The 20,469-nt window shown below is 41.3% G+C and overlaps 1 protein-coding gene across 9 annotated transcripts; it reads left to right on the top strand.

Moving 5' to 3' along the window:
- Window positions 1–1,221: 1,221 nt before the first annotated feature.
- LOC18428267 (hydroxyproline-rich glycoprotein family protein) lies at window positions 1,222–18,958 on the top strand. 9 transcript variants are annotated; one of them, XM_020663636.2, is made up of 7 exons: window positions 1,860–2,129; window positions 2,675–2,739; window positions 5,239–5,299; window positions 5,431–6,463; window positions 6,566–6,715; window positions 7,882–8,067; window positions 18,524–18,958. In XM_020663636.2, exons 4-7 carry the CDS (start codon window positions 5,477–5,479, stop codon window positions 18,614–18,616), a joined length of 1,416 nt encoding a protein of 471 aa, XP_020519295.1. In that variant the 5' UTR covers window positions 1,860–2,129; window positions 2,675–2,739; window positions 5,239–5,299; window positions 5,431–5,476; the 3' UTR covers window positions 18,617–18,958. The 9 variants fall into 9 exon arrangements, with proteins under 9 accessions (XP_011621191.1, XP_020519297.1, XP_020519295.1 ...); XM_020663640.2 differs by having other exon boundaries at window positions 1,952–2,129; window positions 5,419–6,463; XM_088856167.1 differs by having other exon boundaries at window positions 2,125–2,460.
- The last annotated feature ends 1,511 nt before the right edge of the window (window positions 18,959–20,469 follow it).

Below are 20,469 nucleotides of genomic sequence, written 5' to 3'. Positions count from 1 at the left end.
AAAATTAATAAGATTTACAACCCTAAGAATAGTGTATATTAAGATTTTAAAGTGTCAAGAACTTCATGAGACCTATACTTATTTTTAAGCTACAAATTCCATCATCAATGGTAAAAATATATTTTAGAGCCAACTCATATGAGTTTCCCACGCCCAAAGTAATTTTCAGAGGAGGTTTTGATGTAAGGTTTTATTTTTCCCATGAAGCCCAAGCATTATAGAAACCACATCTATCATAAATACAAAAAAGTAATTTAAAAATGGAAATAGCAAAATATTCATAATAATCTAAGGGCATTTTGGTAATTACGCTATTGATTTTTGTAATTTTTTCACAAGTACATGATAGTAATGATTATAAATACCCCAAGTGCGAGATTGAAGAAAAACAACTAAATCATATGCTCTAAAAAAAAGTGGGATTTGTGTGCAAAATTTAAATACGGACAACTATATTTAAAGAGTATGGTTTGTATAAGGTGTTAACTTTAAACCATCAAAGTAAGACAACTGTAAATTGTAGTAAAAGATGTAGTTTTGATACTACAAACCCTTATGATGGCCTAAATATATGTTTTCAGACCAAATTATAATATTTCAAGCTCAAAAAATGATGTAGGTTGAGGAGATCTATAAACACTTATAAATACCCTTAGTTATTATGCATTACTAATACATAATAATGTGTTTTTATATATATAATGAATAACAATTAGAGACATTTTTGCCATTCAAGTGGGACTTCATGGGGTCAAAATATTGAAATGCTCATGTTTGTTTTTTATTCTCAACTTCGATAAAGGTATCTTGGGTATTTTGAAAAGACATTTCAAATGAGATACCTGAGTGAAATAGAAATAAAAAATAAAAAGCAGGCCCTATAGGGATGATTTGACCATTTGACTGATATTCTAAAGGGTTTCATTTCCTTTAATGATATTTTTCCAACAAATAAAAACCCAAGCCACTCGAGCATTTTGTGGCACTAAGCTTGGGTTTTTCTTGGCATGACTACACAGTCCATTGTCCGTCTTACATGTAATCAGGGATGATACGATGAAATGAGCAAATGATCACACTAAAGCATGCTAGTTAGGATCATCAACGTTCAATCAATTGGTTGGATGGTGATTGAGCAGGAGTAGAATGGAAATTTGAGTTATGAGGTGGGACAAAGTCTCTTTCCTGTCATCAAAGTCGTCATACAAGGTGATGATTCTCATGACCATCTTGTTATTATGGATACATGCACTTGGTGCCATGCTTATGAGAGAGAGAGGTTTTTAGGGTTTATTGAGTCTAAGTGGGAGAGAGAGGTTAGGAGAGAAAACCCCTTCAAGGTATGCTCTTTAACATCTAAATAAACAGGGGAAAATTTTATATAGAGCCGAGGCTCTAAACAATAAGCTAAATAGAAAATTTCACTAGAAGAAGTTATTTTGATACCTAAATATCTACAAATTGATCATCTTGACATCAAGATGCATGGACACGAGAAAAAAATGGATTATAAGTTTTGAAAATAGTGTATTCTATAACGTATTTTTTGACCATCAATTTTAAAGATTTTCAAAATTTCATAACTATGTCGATCTACACTATTTTTGAAGCTTGAAAACTTTATAAGTATGAAAATATGTTTTAAGGCTATCACAAAGATTTTCAATATTGAAACCACATTTATCAATACTATTTGAAGGTAGGCTCTAATTTGATTGGTAAGAGTCTAGCTCTATACAAACTACACCCAATAAATAAAGAAGGGGAGAAAACCCCTTAAAAAACGTGCTCTTTAACATCTAAATAAGAGACAAACATAGGTTTTTAGAAATATAATTGCATTATACTATGATACAACCGTTATATTGGATCATTGTTCAAATTTATAAGTTTTTTATAAAGTTTCTGATATCAAAACTATATATTTGAGCAAAATTCAGAGATGTGTCTTACTCTTATAGTTTAAGGTGGGCACCTTATACAAACTTCGCCCGTTATATTTTTTGCAAATCCGGATCAAAATGCCCAATTTCGTTAAAAAAAGTTCAGAACCCAGCCTCGCTCTGTACGTAGCAACCGCGCACCCCAACTCTCTTCCTCTCTTACTGACTGGCGGACAAGCACATACTGTAAGCCCTAAACTCTTCACTCATGTTCAACTGATGGTGCTTTTTTACCTCTTCGTCTCGCTTATTCTTATGTTTCTTATTCATAATCCTTGTCTATCCCCTGTAGTTTCTGCCTTCTTTTTTATCTTTCCGCCTTCTTTTTTATATTTTTACTGCAATTTTAAGCATTTTATAGAGTCCTTTTTCCCATCTGATAAATGAATTGCCACCATTTCTCCCTTTAATTTGATGAAAAGTTAGGACTTTTCTTATTTTTTTCTTTGATAAATTTGAAATTTGTTCACATTACAAGGAACCAGCTGAATACGGTGCATCATATTGCTTTTAACATGTAAGTGCTATTTTCTAGGTCGTGTATTTTGATGGGGTATTAAAAGAAACCCAGATGGTTTTCCCCTTTTGTGTTTGTCTCTCTGGTTTGAGTTTAGAGATTTGATGTAGTAATGGCGAGAGTGGGGTTTTTCGTCAAAAAAAAAAAAAAAAAGATTTGAGAGTGTGGTTTTATAGAGAGCTAAAAATTAATCCAGCAATTACTGGTTTTATAGGTGGATGTGTCCACTATCATCTATTGAAGGCTGTGTGAATCTTAATTGTTTGCCGCCTCCATTAGGTGGGTATAATAAAAAGGTTTTCATCGATGAATATTTTGGAGGGTAATTGTCTAGCTCATTTTTGAACGTGATAGCTGAGTTAGTTATTTTCCTTTGCTTGTTCATAGTATCTAGTCCGTGCACAAAATGTTGTTTCATGAGCTTGGCTGAAAGTTTACCAGTTAATTGTAGAAACTAAACTTCATGTTTGATTCATTTAGTTATTATTTGACTTTAAATGATTGAGAGTTATTGATTGAAAGACGAATACCTTTCTTCTATCGATTGGACTTATGTTGGTTTGCTAATACCTTCTCTAGGATTTATAGCCATCCTTTTTCCCTTTGTATTACTGTCTATTGCATAATGTTCCATATGTTTTTTAGTTAATATTTCATAAGACGTTCGTGGTACTTTTGATATGGATATATACTTATCTTTTCTATTTTTCTGGTGTGATTGCCATTTCAATTGTTGTTGGGTATCTTTCACTCTTAAGTTACATAGATATAAGAACAAATTTCAATCTCAACCATACATTTTATACAAACTGCATTATATGGGTTGTAGCAAGAAAAACTTATTAAAATTATTCATTTTGCAAATCCAATCACTTAAATGCATAATGAATGGTTCAGACTGGCAGTGTCCAACTTTTCCAATACCAAACAGGTGAAAATACCATCACCACAATTTATTAAACAGTTTCCAGCTTCTAGGCTACCAATTTCACGCTCCTCAATCCAAAAAAATCAACACTAGGCATTTTCCTAGGGAAACTGCATAAAGTTATCAAACACCACGTTTGTCTCCGTATTTTCACCCTTAAAAAGAAGGCTCAAATCTGCAACTTGTGAGTTTCAAGTTCTTGAAGTCCCAGGTACATGATTTCTTTCTCTGTGATTTTCTTCATTTTTGTGGAGTTTTAGTCTCAGTTTGAAAGTTTTTTTTTAGGGCTAATTTTCAATGAAATGAAGCTCTTTAGGGCAGGGAACTCAGATAAAATGGATACTATAAGAGTAGAAGCTTAATGTTAATGGGCTTTTTGAGGGCAGAAAACCAATCGAAGTGGAGGTTTCTAGGGCAAGTAGTTTATGGGAATGGGGCCTTATTTTGCGTCAGGATCAAAGGAAAGGTGTTTTCCTTTGGGGTAAAAGTTCCATGGAGAGATATGATTTGCAATGGAACCTCACGGGAAGGAACACTTTGATGAAATTTTTTGGAAATGTATGTTTTTGGGCAGAAATTTCATCTAGGGTTGCAATTTTAGGGGAAATCCATGAAACAAATTCAATTAAGCCATAGACATTCAGACTCTCTCTCTCTCTCTCTCTGTAGCTTCAAAGTTATGTTCATCTCTTTCTCTCTAGCTTCAAAGTTATGTTCATCTCTCTTTCTCTCTAGCTTCAAAGTTATTAGTTATGTTCATCTCTCCCTCTCTCTAGCTTCAAAGGCATGTTCATCTCTCTCTAGAAAAGAAAGGGCCATAACCTGGTGTTGGTCCCGCCTAAGCAGGGTCCCGGGAGGGTTGGGCTGGAAACGGTCCTAACCTTTGGCTTATGCACAAAGTGGCCACTCTCAGGACTCAAACCTGTGCTCTTGCGCTGGCTACCCGAGCCTTTTACCGTCACACCAAGTGAAGGCCCCGTCTCTCTCTCTCTCTCTCTAGCTTAAATGTTTTATCCATTTTTTGGCAAGTCCAAGGTGAAATTTATACTTCAGGAGAAATTTGAATATAACTATAGGAAACCCATGGTCACCATTGATTGAAACCCATAGTCATAATTGGTTGGCTTTTTGGCCGATTGGTGTGTTTCACTTTGCATATGTTTCCCTTGACATAGTTCTACAAGTTTTCAAAGCAAGCAATGCTCTTATGTTCTTATCATTTTTTTTGTTATTGAATTTGTAAATATCCACTATTCATCACTCCATTACTATCATTTTTTTTTTTGGAAATTTCCTTTAAGTGTGAAATGGTAGACGGTGTACTTTTTTTCATTTATTTAAGATTCTTGAATTTAAGATTCTTAAAGTCAAATATCAATTTAGTTATTAAAGTGAGAATGGCCATATTCTGGATCTTCTTCTCACTTGCTTGTTATTATTTAAATGTTTTTTAAGGGACCAATTTGGTTGCAAATAAACTATTATTTCAATGTCCAGCCTTAATAATTTCCTTATTTCACAAATATTAGTAATATTTGTGCACGACTTAAAATACTGATTGTGATGTAACACCCTTAGGTTTTCATGGAAATAGAGAGGTCTCTCCTCTATATTTATTTATCATCTTTCTTATTAGTTCATATGTGTTGGTGATCTTATTATGATCCAAATTTCAATAAAATTTCTTATTAGGTCATATGCATTGGTGATCTTATTATGATCTTCTTTCAAAAAAATTTCAAAAAACCTGGTAGGCTGACTCTTTTTTAATGTATTTTGTCATGAACTATTGATTATTTATGTATTTATTTTCTAAGATTTAGAAATTTTGTTTTGATTTTGTTGTCTAGGGCAAGAGGATATTACTCCCGAAAATTTGGGTACATGGGGCATGTAAGACTTGAGAGAAAGGTAATTCCTTTTTTTTTTAATGTTATTGTATGCAATCGAGTTTTTCTTGCCTCTCTTGGTTGGAGATTACCTACAATATGTTTCAGGAGTATTCAATGACTTTATAATGGTTTAAAAAGCTTATCTTGCAGGAGTAAGAAATCTTTGATCATCAACTTAACCTGAAATACATCAACGATGAGAGGCATAGGGAGAATTACACACCATACAAGCAAAGCCTCATCTCTTCTGCCCCAATCGTCTCTGTTTTCGACATTTGCAGGTGGTCGAGGAAGGGGAAGGGGTGGAAGTGGCTATGAAACCCCACCTTCCCAACTATCTGAAGCAATAGGACACACTGGAGAGGAAGAAGAGGAAGAAAGAGGAAAAGTAAGCAAATTCCCTTCTCCTGGTATTGGCCATGGTAGAGGCCAGCCCATTCAAACAACCCCCATCCTCCCTTCCTTTGCACCATGGATGTCAGGTCCGGTTCCTGGTACTGGTAGAGGGCGCCCTTCTTCTCCACTACCCCCTCAATTGGACCATAGCCCAAACCAACAAGAACCCCCATCTCGAAAACCGATATTTTTTAAGCGAGATGAGATTGAAGGCACTGATGAAGGGAGGGTCCAAGCTCAAAATTTACCTCCAACTGAGTCTCCTCTCCCTAGAAGCATTTCCCCTGCTCCTATTGAGGGTTTTGGTCGTGGAAAACCTACTAGTCCTCTACTCTCTCATGGTATCGAAGAGGAGGAGAATCGACATATTCGTCGAAGATCGCCGCCACCCGAAAGAGCAGGGCAAGCTTCAAGGGGGAGAGCAAGCAATGAGCGAAAGCTCAGCTCTGAGGAGGCTGTAAGGAATGCTAAGGATATATTGTCAAGAGGAGAAGGAAGAGGGGGTCGAGGACTAAGGGGTGGTCGCGGACTAAGGGGTGGTCGCGGTCGAGGCGGGGTTTGGGCAGGTAGAGGTAGACAAGGTAGGGGGGCAAGGTATCAAGATAGACGTGAAGATGACAGTGTTGGGCTTTACCTTGGGGATGATGCAGATGGAGAGAAGCTGGTTAAGAGGCTTGGCGAAGAGAATGTGAACCAGATTTTTGAGGCGTTTGATGAGATGAGTGGCAGGGTACTCCCTTCACCAATGGAAGAGGCATATTTGGATGCTCTTCATACCAATTGCCTGGTAGATTGCTTCAACTATGCTTAATGAGCTACTCATTAAATGGTTATTGCTTTGTTTCGGTTTTTGAAACTCTTTTTTTTTTCGTGTGTGTTTTGGTTGCAGATAGAGTTTGAACCAGAGTATCATATGGAGGAGTTCGGTACAAACCCTGACATTGATGAGAAGCCTCCAATTCCTCTTTGTGATGCACTTGAGAAAATAAAGCCTTTCATCATGACATATGAGGGGATACAAAATCAAGAGGAATGGGAGGTATGTCACTCATTGCTTCCAATTTTTGACCTCGGTCTGAATGGTGGTGTTCTTCTTTTAATACTTTGTTACCATTTATTTCATATACTAAGAATTCACAGAATGATGGTGATTGCCACTCTAACTTCTTAGCTTTTGTTTTAATCATTATATGCATATGTATATGTTATGTAAGTATGTATCTTTGTGGTTATATTTATGAAGCTGCCCTTGCATATGCCTATTCCTACATCTGGCTCATCTAAACGTCTCTATGACAACTAGTCCCCAGTGGACCCCAACACCCATACTGACCAAGTGACCAGAACAAAAAATGAATTTATTCTTAATAGCACTTCAAAATTGTGGGTCCCTAGCAAAACCTTTTGATCTCAGATGCAGCAAAAGCTTGGCAGATGTCCCTTTGAACAGTATCCATTTGTATTTTACAACAGGCGTGCTCTTTCAAAAGCTCATATCTCAGAAAAAGAAAATTAGTTGCCTTCAAAAAAGAAATACCTTTTCACAGAGCGATCCCTAGGGATCAGTAACCATGTCTTATCCTTAGCATTTTGCTTCCAAGTTTTGTCTTGTTGCACTTTCTTAGAATCCTAGTGCATGAGAAATGAATTTGTTGCGTCTGTTGCATCACTTGCTCATACCTTTCTGTGATAGGATCTTAGGAATCCATGGCTCTAGTCTTGTCTTGTCATATCATGAGATCCATGGATGGGATAAGGATGATGATCTATGCATCTCTTATGGTAATTTGAGCTGATGAAAGACAAGAAAAAAAGGTAGAATGATCTTGAATTTGTTTCTGTAACCTACCAATCTATGCATGTGTTGCTCCTCCTGCGGGGATGCCATTCCCTGTGGGTTTCACTGAGGCTAACATTCATCCTTAGTGGATTTCAAGTCTTCTATTAAACTCTTCCGTGCTTTAATCAAGGGATTATGTAATATAAGATTGCTTGTTTTTGTTAATGGGGGCACCTTTGCTCTATGAATGCTGTAGCATCTCTCTCTCTCCCCCCCTCACGCCCCTTTACCCCCTGGCTTTGTGTGCAGTCCATTTTCAGATATGATTGTTTTGATTAGTTGACATTTAGTGCTTCACAAAATTTGATGCCATTATCAGGTTAACAGTGATTCCCTTCTCTATCTTTTGTATGTTTTTTTGACAGGAAGTTGTAAAAGAAACCATGGACAAAGTCCCATATCTCAAGGAGCTTGTTGATATTTATAGTGGTCCTGATAGAGTGACTGCTCGACAGCAACAGCAGGAACTGGAAAGAGTTGCAAGCACTCTTCCTGAGAACGTCCCTTCTTCTGTTAAAAACTTTACCAATCGTGCTGTTCTCTCTCTTCAGGTTCATTGTTCTTACATTCTTTGTAGATTGTATTAATATTATTAGTTTCATTAATTTTTTTGAATTCTATGCCTTCTATTCCAGTGCTTGCTACACCTTCCTTAGAATTTTTTTTACCAATTGTGCTCTCTCTTTTCAGGTTCATTTTTCTTTCTTCATCTTTAGTTTCACATTGATATTATTAGTCTCGTTTAATATTTTGGGATTCTGTGCCTTTAATTTCAATGCTTGCTACCTTGTCATATCCAGTCATTACTAGTATAGGCCTATAAACTGGTAAAACAATTCATAGTAATCCTTGGAGTAGTCTATTATGGGATCATCACTGTGCAACAAAATGATGGGCGGCAACGGATATACAATGAAAAACCATATAGAACACTTTTGAACCCCAAAATTACTTACATTTGTTGGGATATCTAAGATGGAAGATGGGTTAGCCTGCAACCTGCTTTCGGTAATTGATTGATGGTTCCTCATTTCCATGAATTATTGCACTTTGCTTTGATCTTTTTGGTTTCCATTGTATTTCCTTTTCACTTTTATAACCTTTACTAAATTACTGTTAGGGTAGTGTTTAGGCATGCCCAGAGATGCACCTATTTTAGTGAGTCCACCCTTCAGAAATCTATCTAGAAACCGCAAAGTTCTTACAGTTGTGTATGGTATACTGAAGTGGGAATATGTGTTAGCCTGCAACCTGCTTTTAGTAATTGAATGATGGTTGCTCATTTACATGAATTATTCCACTTTGGATTAATCTTTTTGGTTTCTGATATATTTCCTTTTCAGTTAGTTTACCTTCAATAAATTAATATCAGGGTAGTGTTTGAGTGCACCCAGGGATGCACCTTTTGTAGGGCGTCCACTCTTACCAAAATGCATCATGGAGATGGATTTTGGATCCAAAACTCTACAGGTCTATTATCTTGACAACCACAATCATGAATATGAAAAAGAATTAAAATTTGAACCTTAGAAATGGTCCATGTTGTAAAAAAATGAAAATTGAATTTTAAAATGGTCCATGTTGTACCTTTTCTTTAAACCTTTCATTTTAATTCTTCAAAGATCATCATATTTGCAGTTGTGCACTGTTTTTGGAGCTCCAAATTCATGGATCCGAGGCAGAAATGGATTTGCAATGATTTAGGATGTGTTCCAAGGTCTAAAACCCTTGAAAACTAGAGGGGACACATTAGTTGGCGGGCTCACTGAGAACGTTTCCTTTATTTTTTTTAAGAGAAAAATGTTTTAGATATTTCTTTAAGAGAAAAATATTTAAGACCTTTTTTTGAGAAAAAATATTTCAGATATATTTTTTAAGATGGGTATGACAGTTTTGATGTTCTGAGTCACAATATTCCCACTCTCCATCACTTTAGAGGGGCAACTCTTGGTCACTTTCAATGCCCCCTGGTGTCTCTCTATATCTATCTCTCTCTTGTTTCCAGGGCCAGTATTTCACTTGATCAACTTCTTACGAAAATGGTGAATGCTCAAGTGAAGCGCTTGGGATTATATGTGATGGGAGCCATCCTTGGATATAAGACGTCCAAGTTAAATTGGTATGAGAACACTTCCTTGGCCAGATTGAGAGGTTTAACTCTGATGAGGAGGAAGTCTGGTATTGTGGGAAGTGGACGTCCCATACTTACATGGCTGAAGTGAAGAAGATTGGCACCCACTACTAAGGAGCATTTGGGTTACGGTCATCAGGCAACAGTGATGTGGTTTGAGCCAAGTTCAAGTCAAACTTGTCGTAGATCTATGGGAATGAATGCCAGAGTTTTCATGTACCTCAGCGGGATTTAAGTGCAAAGATTTTTGTTGAGGCCTGATCTCCAGATATGCAGTTTAAGAAGCTAGAGTGCTTGCTCTCAGATATCTTTTTTTGCTAGGGTTGGAAAAATTTGTACCAGATTACATGAGTCCTTGATTATTCACACTCCTCTCTACTTCCATCTCCACTGTTTGATTCTCTGGGGTATCAAATGGATCAGTTCGAAGTTTTTTATTATTTTATTGCTCATGGTTTGCTGATTAAAAGTCTTCTATCCTGTTGGAAACTGTTGACTCTTTCTCTCTACCTAAGCATGAAAGAAAAGCCTTGGCACATCAATCTCTTTGCACATTTCCTCAATCACATAATAGATCACAGCCGAAGAAGATGATTCCTGTAGAAAACCCCCATTTTCCCTGGAGAAGATCATTCAATAGACGAAGTCTCTAGCCTAAAGATTCAAGAATCAGTTCTAAAAATGATAACAAAGTTCAATAAGATTTAGAAAAGCGCTTACTGCTCAACCCTTTGAAGATGTGTTTGGAAAGGTTAGTGGTCTTGTTGTAGGGGTGGCTTGTAAGAATTTGGCTTCTCTCAAGGAATTGATCCCTTTCGTGGGCTTTCTTGCTTTGGTCCTGAATTTGCTTGACTACTTTTAGCTGACATTGAATACTCTTTAGAAGGGAGGATCAACATCCTTCTCCACCTTCGCCAGATTTAGCAGAGGTTTCCCTGTTGTTTCTTCCACCATCATCTGCTGAAGAGTATCCGATGTGCAGTATGGGGGGAGGGACTTGGTGCTGATGTTGATCTTTCTAGGGAAAAGGTGTTTTAGAAGTTAAATTAAGAAGTCCTGACTTTCTTAGTGCTGATGTTGATCTTTCTAGGGAAAAGGTGTTTCAGAAGTTAAATTAAGAAGTCCTGACTTTTCATGTGTCTACGGTTAATGGTTTATGGTTAAATACAAGTGGATAGATGTTTTCCTTGCAACTTTCAGGGCAAGTCTGCATTTCTCATTGGAACGTGCTTTCTCAATTTTGTTGAATATTGAGTTTGATGGCTGGAGTTTTGATTGACTGCCTAATTTTTCTGCCTGTCACTGTGTGTGTGTGTGTGTGTGAGAGAGAGAGAGAGAGAGAGAGAGAGAGAGAGAGAGGGGGGGAGGGAGAGTTTTGGGTGGCCAAGGTGGACGAAATTTATTGGGTGAGTGAGGAGAGAGGGAGAGTTTTGGGTGGCTGAGGAGGGCAAAATGTGTTGGGTGGTGGAATTTGGGAGAGAAAAAAGAAGAGCTGGTGGACTTTGGGGGGGGGCGTGATGGAAATGGAGAGAGTGGGTTAAAGATAGTGGGAGGGAAATCGTAGAAGAAACTAGAGCCACCCAATTCAAACCCCTCTATGTTGTTCTTTGGTTTTGGAAGAGGGCCAATTTGGTCAATTGCCCTCTAAAACAATGATGTGGGGGTTGGGGATACACTAAAACTCAAAAATCTAAAAGCTGGAATGAGGTGGGGAGCGTGCAGAAGATAGAGAGAGTGGGTTAAAGATAGTGGGAGGGAAATCGTAGAAGAAATTAAAGCCATCCAATTCGAACCCCTCTATGTTGTTCTTTGGTTTTGGAAGAGGGGCAACTTGGTCAATTGCCCTCTAAAACAATTATGTGGGGATTGGGGATACACTAACTCAAAAATCTGAAAGCTAGAATGTCCTTTGTCTTAAAAAATTGTTTAGAGTCCACCTGAGTAAGCTTCTCTGCAATCTCTTGGGGTTGGGTGGGCATGACCCCTCCACTGCCTTATGCAAATTACGCCCACCTCATTCAACCCCCCTATTCCCTTTGTTTCTTCACAGCCTCCTTCTTTACCCCTTTCTTATGTTCCCTTCCCTCCATCCTCCTCCACCCCCCTTTCTAACTTACCACTCCCTCTCGCCTAATCCCAAACTTTTTTCTATTTTTGCTGTTGGGACCTTAAAACCCAAACAACAACTTCTCTCTTCTTATTGGGAGTTTTCCAACCATGCAAAGACGATTTTAGAGGCATTGAGAAATGGGGCCAACACATTTGGTAGGAGCCTGACCTGGGTTGCGGGAAACTTTTAGACGGGTCCACTCTTTTCCTTCCCTTATGAAAATAGTGCCCTTAGAGCCTTCAAGAATTTCAACTGTCTCTCCTTCAAGGGTGCCAAGCTATCCTCCTCTCGATGGTCGGCCAAGCTGAATGGCTTCAAAAGACAACGAGTCTGGCTGACTGCTTCCTCCATCCCACTTCACACTTGGAAGTGGAAGGCTCTTTCTTTCGCATCTTCCTCTCCTGGACCTCCACCTCCCACTGTCCACCCGCCATGTTCCCCCTGTGGAGCACGGCCCCCCTGCGGAGCACAATCATTTCCCTCTTGTGGTCCATGATTCTTGGACCATAGTCTTCAAGCGCCGCTCGTGTCGCAATCATCGTAGCCGATAGAAACCCAATCTGAGGGCTAATCAAGATCCTCATCGAACGATCTCCAACCCTCATCCCCCCCAATCCCTTGCCTCTCATCGCCATTCCCCGAGATCTGCCCCCGCCCCCACCACCACCCCCACCCCCACCCCCACCCCCACCCCCTTCTACCCCATCCCTTGGTTGCTACGTCCCCTCAAACAGCCACCAAGTCCCCTCCTTCGGCTGCACCACAATTGCCCTCTTGTCCTTTACCCATTCATTCCCCCCTTCTCTCTCCTCTGCCTTCCCCCCCCCCCCCCCCACTTGGTCCCCCCTCTCTGTACTTGCCATATACCCTTGGCTTGCTTGTCTCCCCCCCTCTCTTTCCCCTCTCCCTCTTCATTCCCCTCTTCCTCTTCATTCCCCTCTTTTTCCCACCTCTACATCTGTCCCATGTTGCTTCTTCCAGCAGACACATATCTGTTGTTGACCAGGTTTCTGCTCTTGTAGTGCCGTTTCAGCCTGATCCCACCTACCTCCCTTCCTTCCCTCCTCAAGAACCTTTCCTTGCCACCATTGGCCCCCCGTTGCTGTCCTCTATTCTGCTTTTCTCTCTCCCCCTCCATCCTAATCACCCCCTCTCCTTTGTCTCTCGACACCTTCTCCTCTTCTCTATCCCCCATCTCTCTCTCCTTTTAACTTGGCCCCTCTCCTCTCCTCTCCTCACCTCACCTGCCCCCTCGTTAGTCAACTCCACTTGCCCCTTGGATACCCCCTGCTAGTGGACCTCTCTTTGCCGGATCCCCCCGTTGACACTGGTGGTCTCTCTCAGGCGACCTCCCATCTCTTGGTGGCTCCCCCTTCTCCTCCTGAAGACCCCCTCTCTTCCCTGGTGAGCAGTCGACTGCTGCCTCCTCCTTGGCCCCCCTTGTCTTTTTCAGGCTCTATGATGGATCGCCTTGACCCACATTCAACCACCAACCCCCGCTTCTGCCCCTTCCCCCCTCAACCCTGCTATCCGAGGACTTCGAGATCTCTTCCCAGCCCTTCCTCACCCATTTCGAACCGGACCCCCTCCACCCTCCTTCTAAACCCCCTCCACTTTTTGCCCCACCTTTCAACTCCCCCACCACCCCCTCATCGACTTCCCTCTCTTGACCTCCTCTCTCGGTCTTGTGTTGTCCCCTTTCCCTATATCCTCTCTCCTTCCTTCCCTGGCAACCGCACTTCCCATCGGCTTCTGTGGGGGGAGACCCTACAATCTTGTTCCCCATGGCTTCATTCTTGCCCCTCACACCCCCCCAACCCTCGTCTACCATTCCCCTCCCCTATGGTAGTCCTCATTCTGCCTTTACCCCTCCCTCGACCAACCCTAATTTCTATAATCCCCCGACCTTCCTCCACTTTCGCCTCCTGTTGCTCTCCTTTCCCCCTACCTACCATCGATCTTGTTACATCCTCCCTTTCTTCGCCCTCTGAGCCCCATAATACTCTTCAGCCTCTCTTTCTTTCTTCTCACGAACCACCACACCCCCCACCCCGCTCTTCCTCCGCCCTCTTAACCCCCTACCCCTGGCCCTGCTCCCTATTCTTCTAACTTCCCTCCCCCTTTTTCTGGCCTTTGTGAGCCCCCAACATCTCAAGCCGAGTCCTCGGCCTCAACTAGCTCCTCTACCCCACCCTCCCCCTTTTCAGCGGACTCATCCTTCGTGAACAATATGGATGCGGCATAAGGTAATGTTCGAGAAGTGCTAAAGATCATGGGACTTTACTATGATGGTTTTGAAGGTCCCGTTCACGCATTCTATAAGGCCGAGGCACAATGCAGGCTTAGGGTACGTGTCAAAGGCAAGCGAGAAGTCTCCAATCTCACCTTCAGCATCAACTACAACCAATCGACCCCTCTGGCTCTCCTGAATGGCTCCACTGCCGTTGAACTCTTTGTCAATAGCCTCCTCCCAAGACGCTCCTCAAGGAGTGTCTCCCAACTCAGAACCCCCTCATGATGATTATCTCTTGGAACATGAGGGGTCTAGAACACCCCAATAAGAAAATGCTGTCCGGGGCCTTTGTGTCAAGTACCACCCCTCTATCCTAGCCCTTACAGAAACCAAGCTTCTTGCTCCCTCTCTACAACTAGTTAGACAAGTTTGGGGTCGCCGACCCTGCCAGTGGGAAGCCCTGCCTATGGTGGGGCCCTCTGGTGGCATCTGGGATCCCATTGCCCACGACCTCTTCTCCTCTCACATTGCCACATTTTTGGTTACCGTTATGCTCTCTAGTGTACCTGACAACTTCCGATGGAAATTCACAATGATCTATGGCGCTATCTCTAACTTGTTAGAAACATTTCTTAGGATGAAGTTAACGTAGTGGCCTCTTTCCCCCACCCTATATGGTGTTTGGGTGGTGATTTCAACATCACATGTTGGTCCTTCGAATGGAACTCCAGCTCCAGATCACTCAAGCCATGTTGGATTTTTTCAATTTTGTCTCTCAGAATGACATACTGGACATCCCACTCCAAGGAGCTCAGTTCACGTGTTCTAGCCACTCCTCTACTCCCTCCCTCTCTAAGATTGAACGTTTTCTATTTAATCTTTATTGGGACTCCTCTTTCCTTGGTTCCCATGCCTTCACTTTGCCCAAGCCCACTTTTGACCATTGCCCCATCCTTCTGGACATCCAACCAGCCACCAGAGGTCCCAAACCCTTTCGTTTCGAACTGGCATGGTTAGAGGAACCCACTCTCACCTCCCTCATCCCATCCTGGTGGAACTCCTTCTCTCCATCGGTTCAAGGACGAGTGGGTTTCAAATTCCATTCAAACTCTAGTTGTCAACCTTGTCCATCCATAGCCTCGACCTTGTTGAGGAATCCAGGCCTCTTTCCGACTCCGAGCAACAACTTTGATCCCAACTGAAGTTCAATTACCAGCTTATACTAAAAGAAAATGAGATTTTTTTATTCCAAAGGTCGAGGGTCAAGTGGCTACATCTCGAGGATCTTAATACCACCTCCTTTCATAAAATAGCCAATTGTAGGCACAAAGATAGCACATAACCCATCTTAAAGTCGGAGATAGGGTCCTCGATTAGCCTGCCGGTGTTGAGAATGCCATTATCAACTTCTTTAAACAACTCTTCTCTGCCCCCTCGGACCGCAGACCTGAGACGACCGACCTCTCATTTCTCACCCTCTCCCTTGATCAAGCTTCATAGTTGGAAATGCCTTTCTTGGAAGAAGAAATTCTCTCAATCAGTAATAGCCTTGCCTCGGACCGCGCCCCTGGGCTCGACGGATTTCTTGTGGTCCCTGTTCAAAACTTTTTGGGACTCCTTTCACGATGACTTCATTGCTCTTTTCAAAGAATTCCACTCCATGGGCATCATTCACAGGGCTATGAACGCTACCTTCATAACTTTCGTACCCAAAGTTGAAGGAGCAGAGGAACTTAACGACTATCTCCCCATGAGTCATCAACTCCATCTACAAGGGAGGTCCTTTCTTAGGTCATCTCTACCTCCCAAGGAGCTTTTGTTAAAGGTCGTCAAATCCTGGATGGGGTACTAGTGGCTCATGAATGTATCACTCCAGGCACTTAGCTAAAATACCCGGGTTGGTCATTAAATTAGATTGGGAGAAAGCCTATGATCATGTAGACTGGGACATTTTGGATGAGATACTATCTAGGATGGATTTTGGGGATAGTTGGAGGGTTTGGATGAAAGGCTGCGATTCCCATCCCTACTCCATTCTTATCCATGGTTCGCCCAAAGGGTTTTTCCCCTCATCTAGGGGTCTTAGACAAGGAGACCCCCTCTCCCCTTCCTTTTTTCCATTATAGCAGAGGTTTTCAGCCAATTTATTTCTCGATTTTTTCTCTTAGGGCGGCTGCATGGGTTCAAGAGTGGGCCCTGGGGCCCAGTTATCTCCCACCGCTGACGATACACGTCTTCTATGGAGTGTCCGAGCTGGAACTCGACAATCTTCTCCTTTTACTTAGATGCTTTGAGTTTGCCACGGGTTTCAAAGTAACCTTGCCAAATAAAAAATGATCGGTGTTGCTTTGGACCTCCGAGAGACACAAATGTTTGCAGATAGTTGGGGAAGTCAGGCGGAATATCTGCCATCAAATTACTTGGGTCTGCCCCTTTGTATTGGCAAACCTAAGAAGCAGTTGTGGTCCCACATCGTTGAGAAGGTGGACTGCAGACTTGCCGGGTGAAAGGGGCGTTTTCTCTATCCGGCAGGGAGGTTGATCCTTATTAAGGCTACTCTAGCCAACATCCCTGTGTACCAGATGTCACTTTTCTACATGCCCTCGGTGGTGACCACTTGTCTCGAACAACTTATGTGCAGATTCTTTGGTTCGGACAAGGTTAACTCAAGTTTTATCTCATCTTTTGGGACAAACTATGCCAGCCCAAGCGTCTTGGAGGTCTCGGCATAAGGAACCTGAGGAAACACAATACAGTCCTGCTCGGAAAATGGTGATGGCATCTTGCCACCCAACGGAAACAACTGTAGATGCAGGTCGTACGGCAAAAATATGGCCTAGACATGTCCTCCTGGGTGCCAGATAGCAGGACCAGCAACAGATCCTCTGGGGTCTGGAAATCTATCTTTTCTTTGTATACCCTTTTCAAAAACCTCGTCTGCTTCCATCCTAGGGAAGGCTGGCGCATATGTTTCTGGTACAACCTGTTGTTCGGTCATACCTCTCACAAAGCTCAGTACCCATCCCTTTTCAGCCTGGCTCGGAACGGATTGGTGTCGGTGGTTGACGAGATGACCCTCGGGATCCTCTGTAATCTGGAACCCAACCTTTAGGAGACCCTAAACGACTTGAGACTATTGAATTCATTAACCTTGCCTCTGCTCTCCATAACTGTTTCCTTGCATCACAGGGCCAGGACCTTATCATTTGGAGTCTGAGCCCATCGGGAATATTTTCGGTCTCCTCCACCAAAAACTCTCTCAGCGACCTAACTTCCCCCTATCACCCACCGCCTTAGTAACACATGCCTGGTTCTCCTTTGCTCCACAGAAATCCAAGTTTTTAATTGGCTGGCCTTGTCCGAGAGGGCCCTCACAGTTGACCAACTGCAAAAGAGGGGCCTGCCCATTCCAAACAGGTGCGTGATGTGTTATGAAGATGAAGAGGCATTGCCCATCTTTTCCTTCTGTGTCCTTTCGCCCATGAAATCTGGGGTGCCCTCCTTCGGCTCTTCAGTTGGTTCTGTCCCACAACTTTTTAGCTCTCACCACGCCCTTCCCTGGCCCAAGCTGGCATCCTTCTGTGGAAGGCTTCGGTGGCAGCCACCCTATGGATCTTTTGGAAAGATCGTAATGACAGGATTTTCCAAGGAGAAAGGTCCGCGACGGCTGATCTGTTTGCCAAGATGAAGTCCCTGGTTATCTTGCTACTAACCACAATCGGTTCTAGGGGCTCTTCCATGCTGCATTTTGACTGGGAAGCTATTCACTTCTCTAGACAAGTTCGCATCCCACAAGGTTCCCTTTGGGGACCACTGGACCCTGGACACAAATCAAATTGATCTTTGATGGTTGCTCCCTGGGCAACTCGGGCCCTTCAGGGATTGGGGGTCTTTTCAGGGACCATGACAGTGTCATCCTCGCCTCCTCAAAAAATATTGGCCACTCAAACTCCATAACAGCAGAAGCCCTGGCTCTTCTAGAGGGGATCAGATTGTTTGACCCCCAGTGGAGCTTTACGTTAGTGATCGAGGGAGATTCTAAGAATGTAATCCACGGGGTCTCTTGCTCTACCCTGTGCCCCTGGTCACTCACACACATTTGTTATGAAATTGTACACATTTGTAGGGATATGGACGTCGCTAAGGATGCCGCCTCAGCACTACAACATAACCTCCTTTTTGATGTAGCTCTTACCTTGGAGCATTTTTTGTATCTACTTTCATTCTAACCACCTGACTGGTGTATTTTTTGTACAGGGTCCCCATTAGGGGTGGCCTTTATGCTGATGTACAGGGCGCCTGTCCTTCGGGATGCCTATTTTTTGTATACTGAGCTCCCGGTTTTTGGGGAGCCAATTTTTTGATCTCTCGTACTTCTTTCTCCCACGCTTATAGCAATTGAACAGTTAACTCTTAAAAAGAATAAGAATAGATATATCTGAAATATTTTTTTGCTTAAAAAGCTCTTTGTTTATGCATGATAATGGTGGAGCATTAGCATTGACTTCTAGTGTCACGGTTATGGTGATGCAGAGCAATCCTGGTTGGGGGTGGGACAAGAAATGCCAGTTCATGGATAAGCTTGTATGGCAGGTCTCTCAAGATTACAAATCGGCACCTAGGTGAAAGGGGCCTCTTATTTTATTCGATTCTGAGATAAGTCCTCTCTATATATGTTGAGCAATTTTTGCCCCTTGTTTCCAGTTAATATTTGACTGCACGATGCATTTCATGGGAATAGAAATTGTGGAAATGGAAAAAAGAAGCAGCCATACGGGAGATGTTTGATGGATTGTAGCCATGAGAGAGAGAGAGAGAGAGAGAGCATACACTTATGATCATGTTTACTTATTTCTTTTTGTTTTGTAGAAGAAGCTTAGTCATCCTTGTAGTCATGTACTTGATCTTCATTTCAAGAATTGCGGTCGTCATTACTTTAGTAATAAAGGGGCAGTTGATTTTGCAGTCTTTCCTGGATTTGTTGGCAGCTTTGATACTACAGTCTCTCTCTCTCTCTCTCTCTCTACTCTACTCTCTCACACACACTATTACACACTCGTGCACGTGCACTCACACATTCTCTCTTTCTCACACACTCATTTTACACATTTAAAACTGAACTTTCCCATGCCATCTTTTAAGCTTTGGAATAAGTACTTCATAGGGCGGTAGCTTTATAGACCGAGAGCACTTTAAATAACAAAAATTTGGCTTGGGAAATTTTGCAGATCGATCATCCCCATCTTTAATTATTAGACACAAATCAAAATGAATTTCTAGCCTTGAAAACAGCCAAAGCTTGCATCATGTTTTTAAGACCATAGATTCTAAGTTCTCACATATCTATGAGACCTGCACTATTTCTGGAGCTCTAATTCCACTAGTAGGGGTGGAAATTTTTGCAAGCCATTACGAGGGCTTCTGGGGCCTGGACTGTAGTTTTCGACTGGTGCCTGAACTGCAATTTCCGACTAAGTTTTTTGCCAAATTTTATAAAGCTGCAGTCCTAGGAAAACTGCACCCTTTAAACTTTGTAAGAAATGTCATCTATGTTTGGAAATTGTGAGCTTGTTAGTTGATCGCATTGCCCTACACTCTTGATGCCCAAATTGCTTTCAGATTGGCATTGGTGTATGCTATATAAGGTTAAGTACAATATTATAGTTGATTCAAACTGGTCCATCCTAGAAAAGTATACAATGAGATCATTTATCTTTAGTATAAAGAAGTCGCAGTTATTTACAACCATTCAATGTGAAATCTAATAGTTTGGGTGTTTCATAAAGTTCGAGAATCTTTTTTTTTAAATTTTTTTTGAACTTTGTTAATGGAATAAATGCAACTACCCAATTTCACATCCAATGATCAGGATTAATTGTGACCATTTTGTACCAAATGTAAATGGTCTCATTGTATACTTTTTCAAAACAAAATACTGGCATTTAAAATGCATGGGAACACCATAAGAGAGAGGTTCAGCAATATGAAAATAAAATGCATTGGATAAAAACTGTGTTCCAAGAATTTAATGGCAATGAGTTCTCCAAAGGACAAAATAATTAAATTTAGGATGTATTTAACAGCATAAACTTTCAAAAGAAGTAAATATTTAAACTTTGATTGGATTTATCAAATATGGTTGTTAGGAAGAAAATCTAGCGTAACATTCATTAAAAATTTGATTTCAAATATGCTTATTAAAATAGTACCATGTCCTAACTGGTAAATTTTAAAAAATTATATTATTACATGAGGATATATGACTATATATAAAGGATGGAATCTCTGTGAGGCCTAGGCTTTATAAAAACAAAATAAAGCTTCACATCAAATCCTCATCCAAAAAGTACTTTTGGCAACGGAAATTTTCATGTTGGCTCAAAAATCAATTTCCAACGTCTATAATAAAATTTGAAACTCAAAAAATGGTGCTAATCTTATGGATCTATGAATACTTATTTTTAGGTTAAAATGTGCAA

Source organism: Amborella trichopoda, chromosome 13 (genome assembly GCF_054954075.1).
Source record: "Amborella trichopoda isolate Santa Cruz 75 chromosome 13, AtrichopodaSantaCruz75HAP2 v2.0, whole genome shotgun sequence".
Taxonomy (NCBI): domain Eukaryota; kingdom Viridiplantae; phylum Streptophyta; class Magnoliopsida; order Amborellales; family Amborellaceae; genus Amborella; species Amborella trichopoda.
Note: the sequence above shows the minus strand (reverse complement) of the source record. Positions and strands in the feature narration are given on the sequence as shown.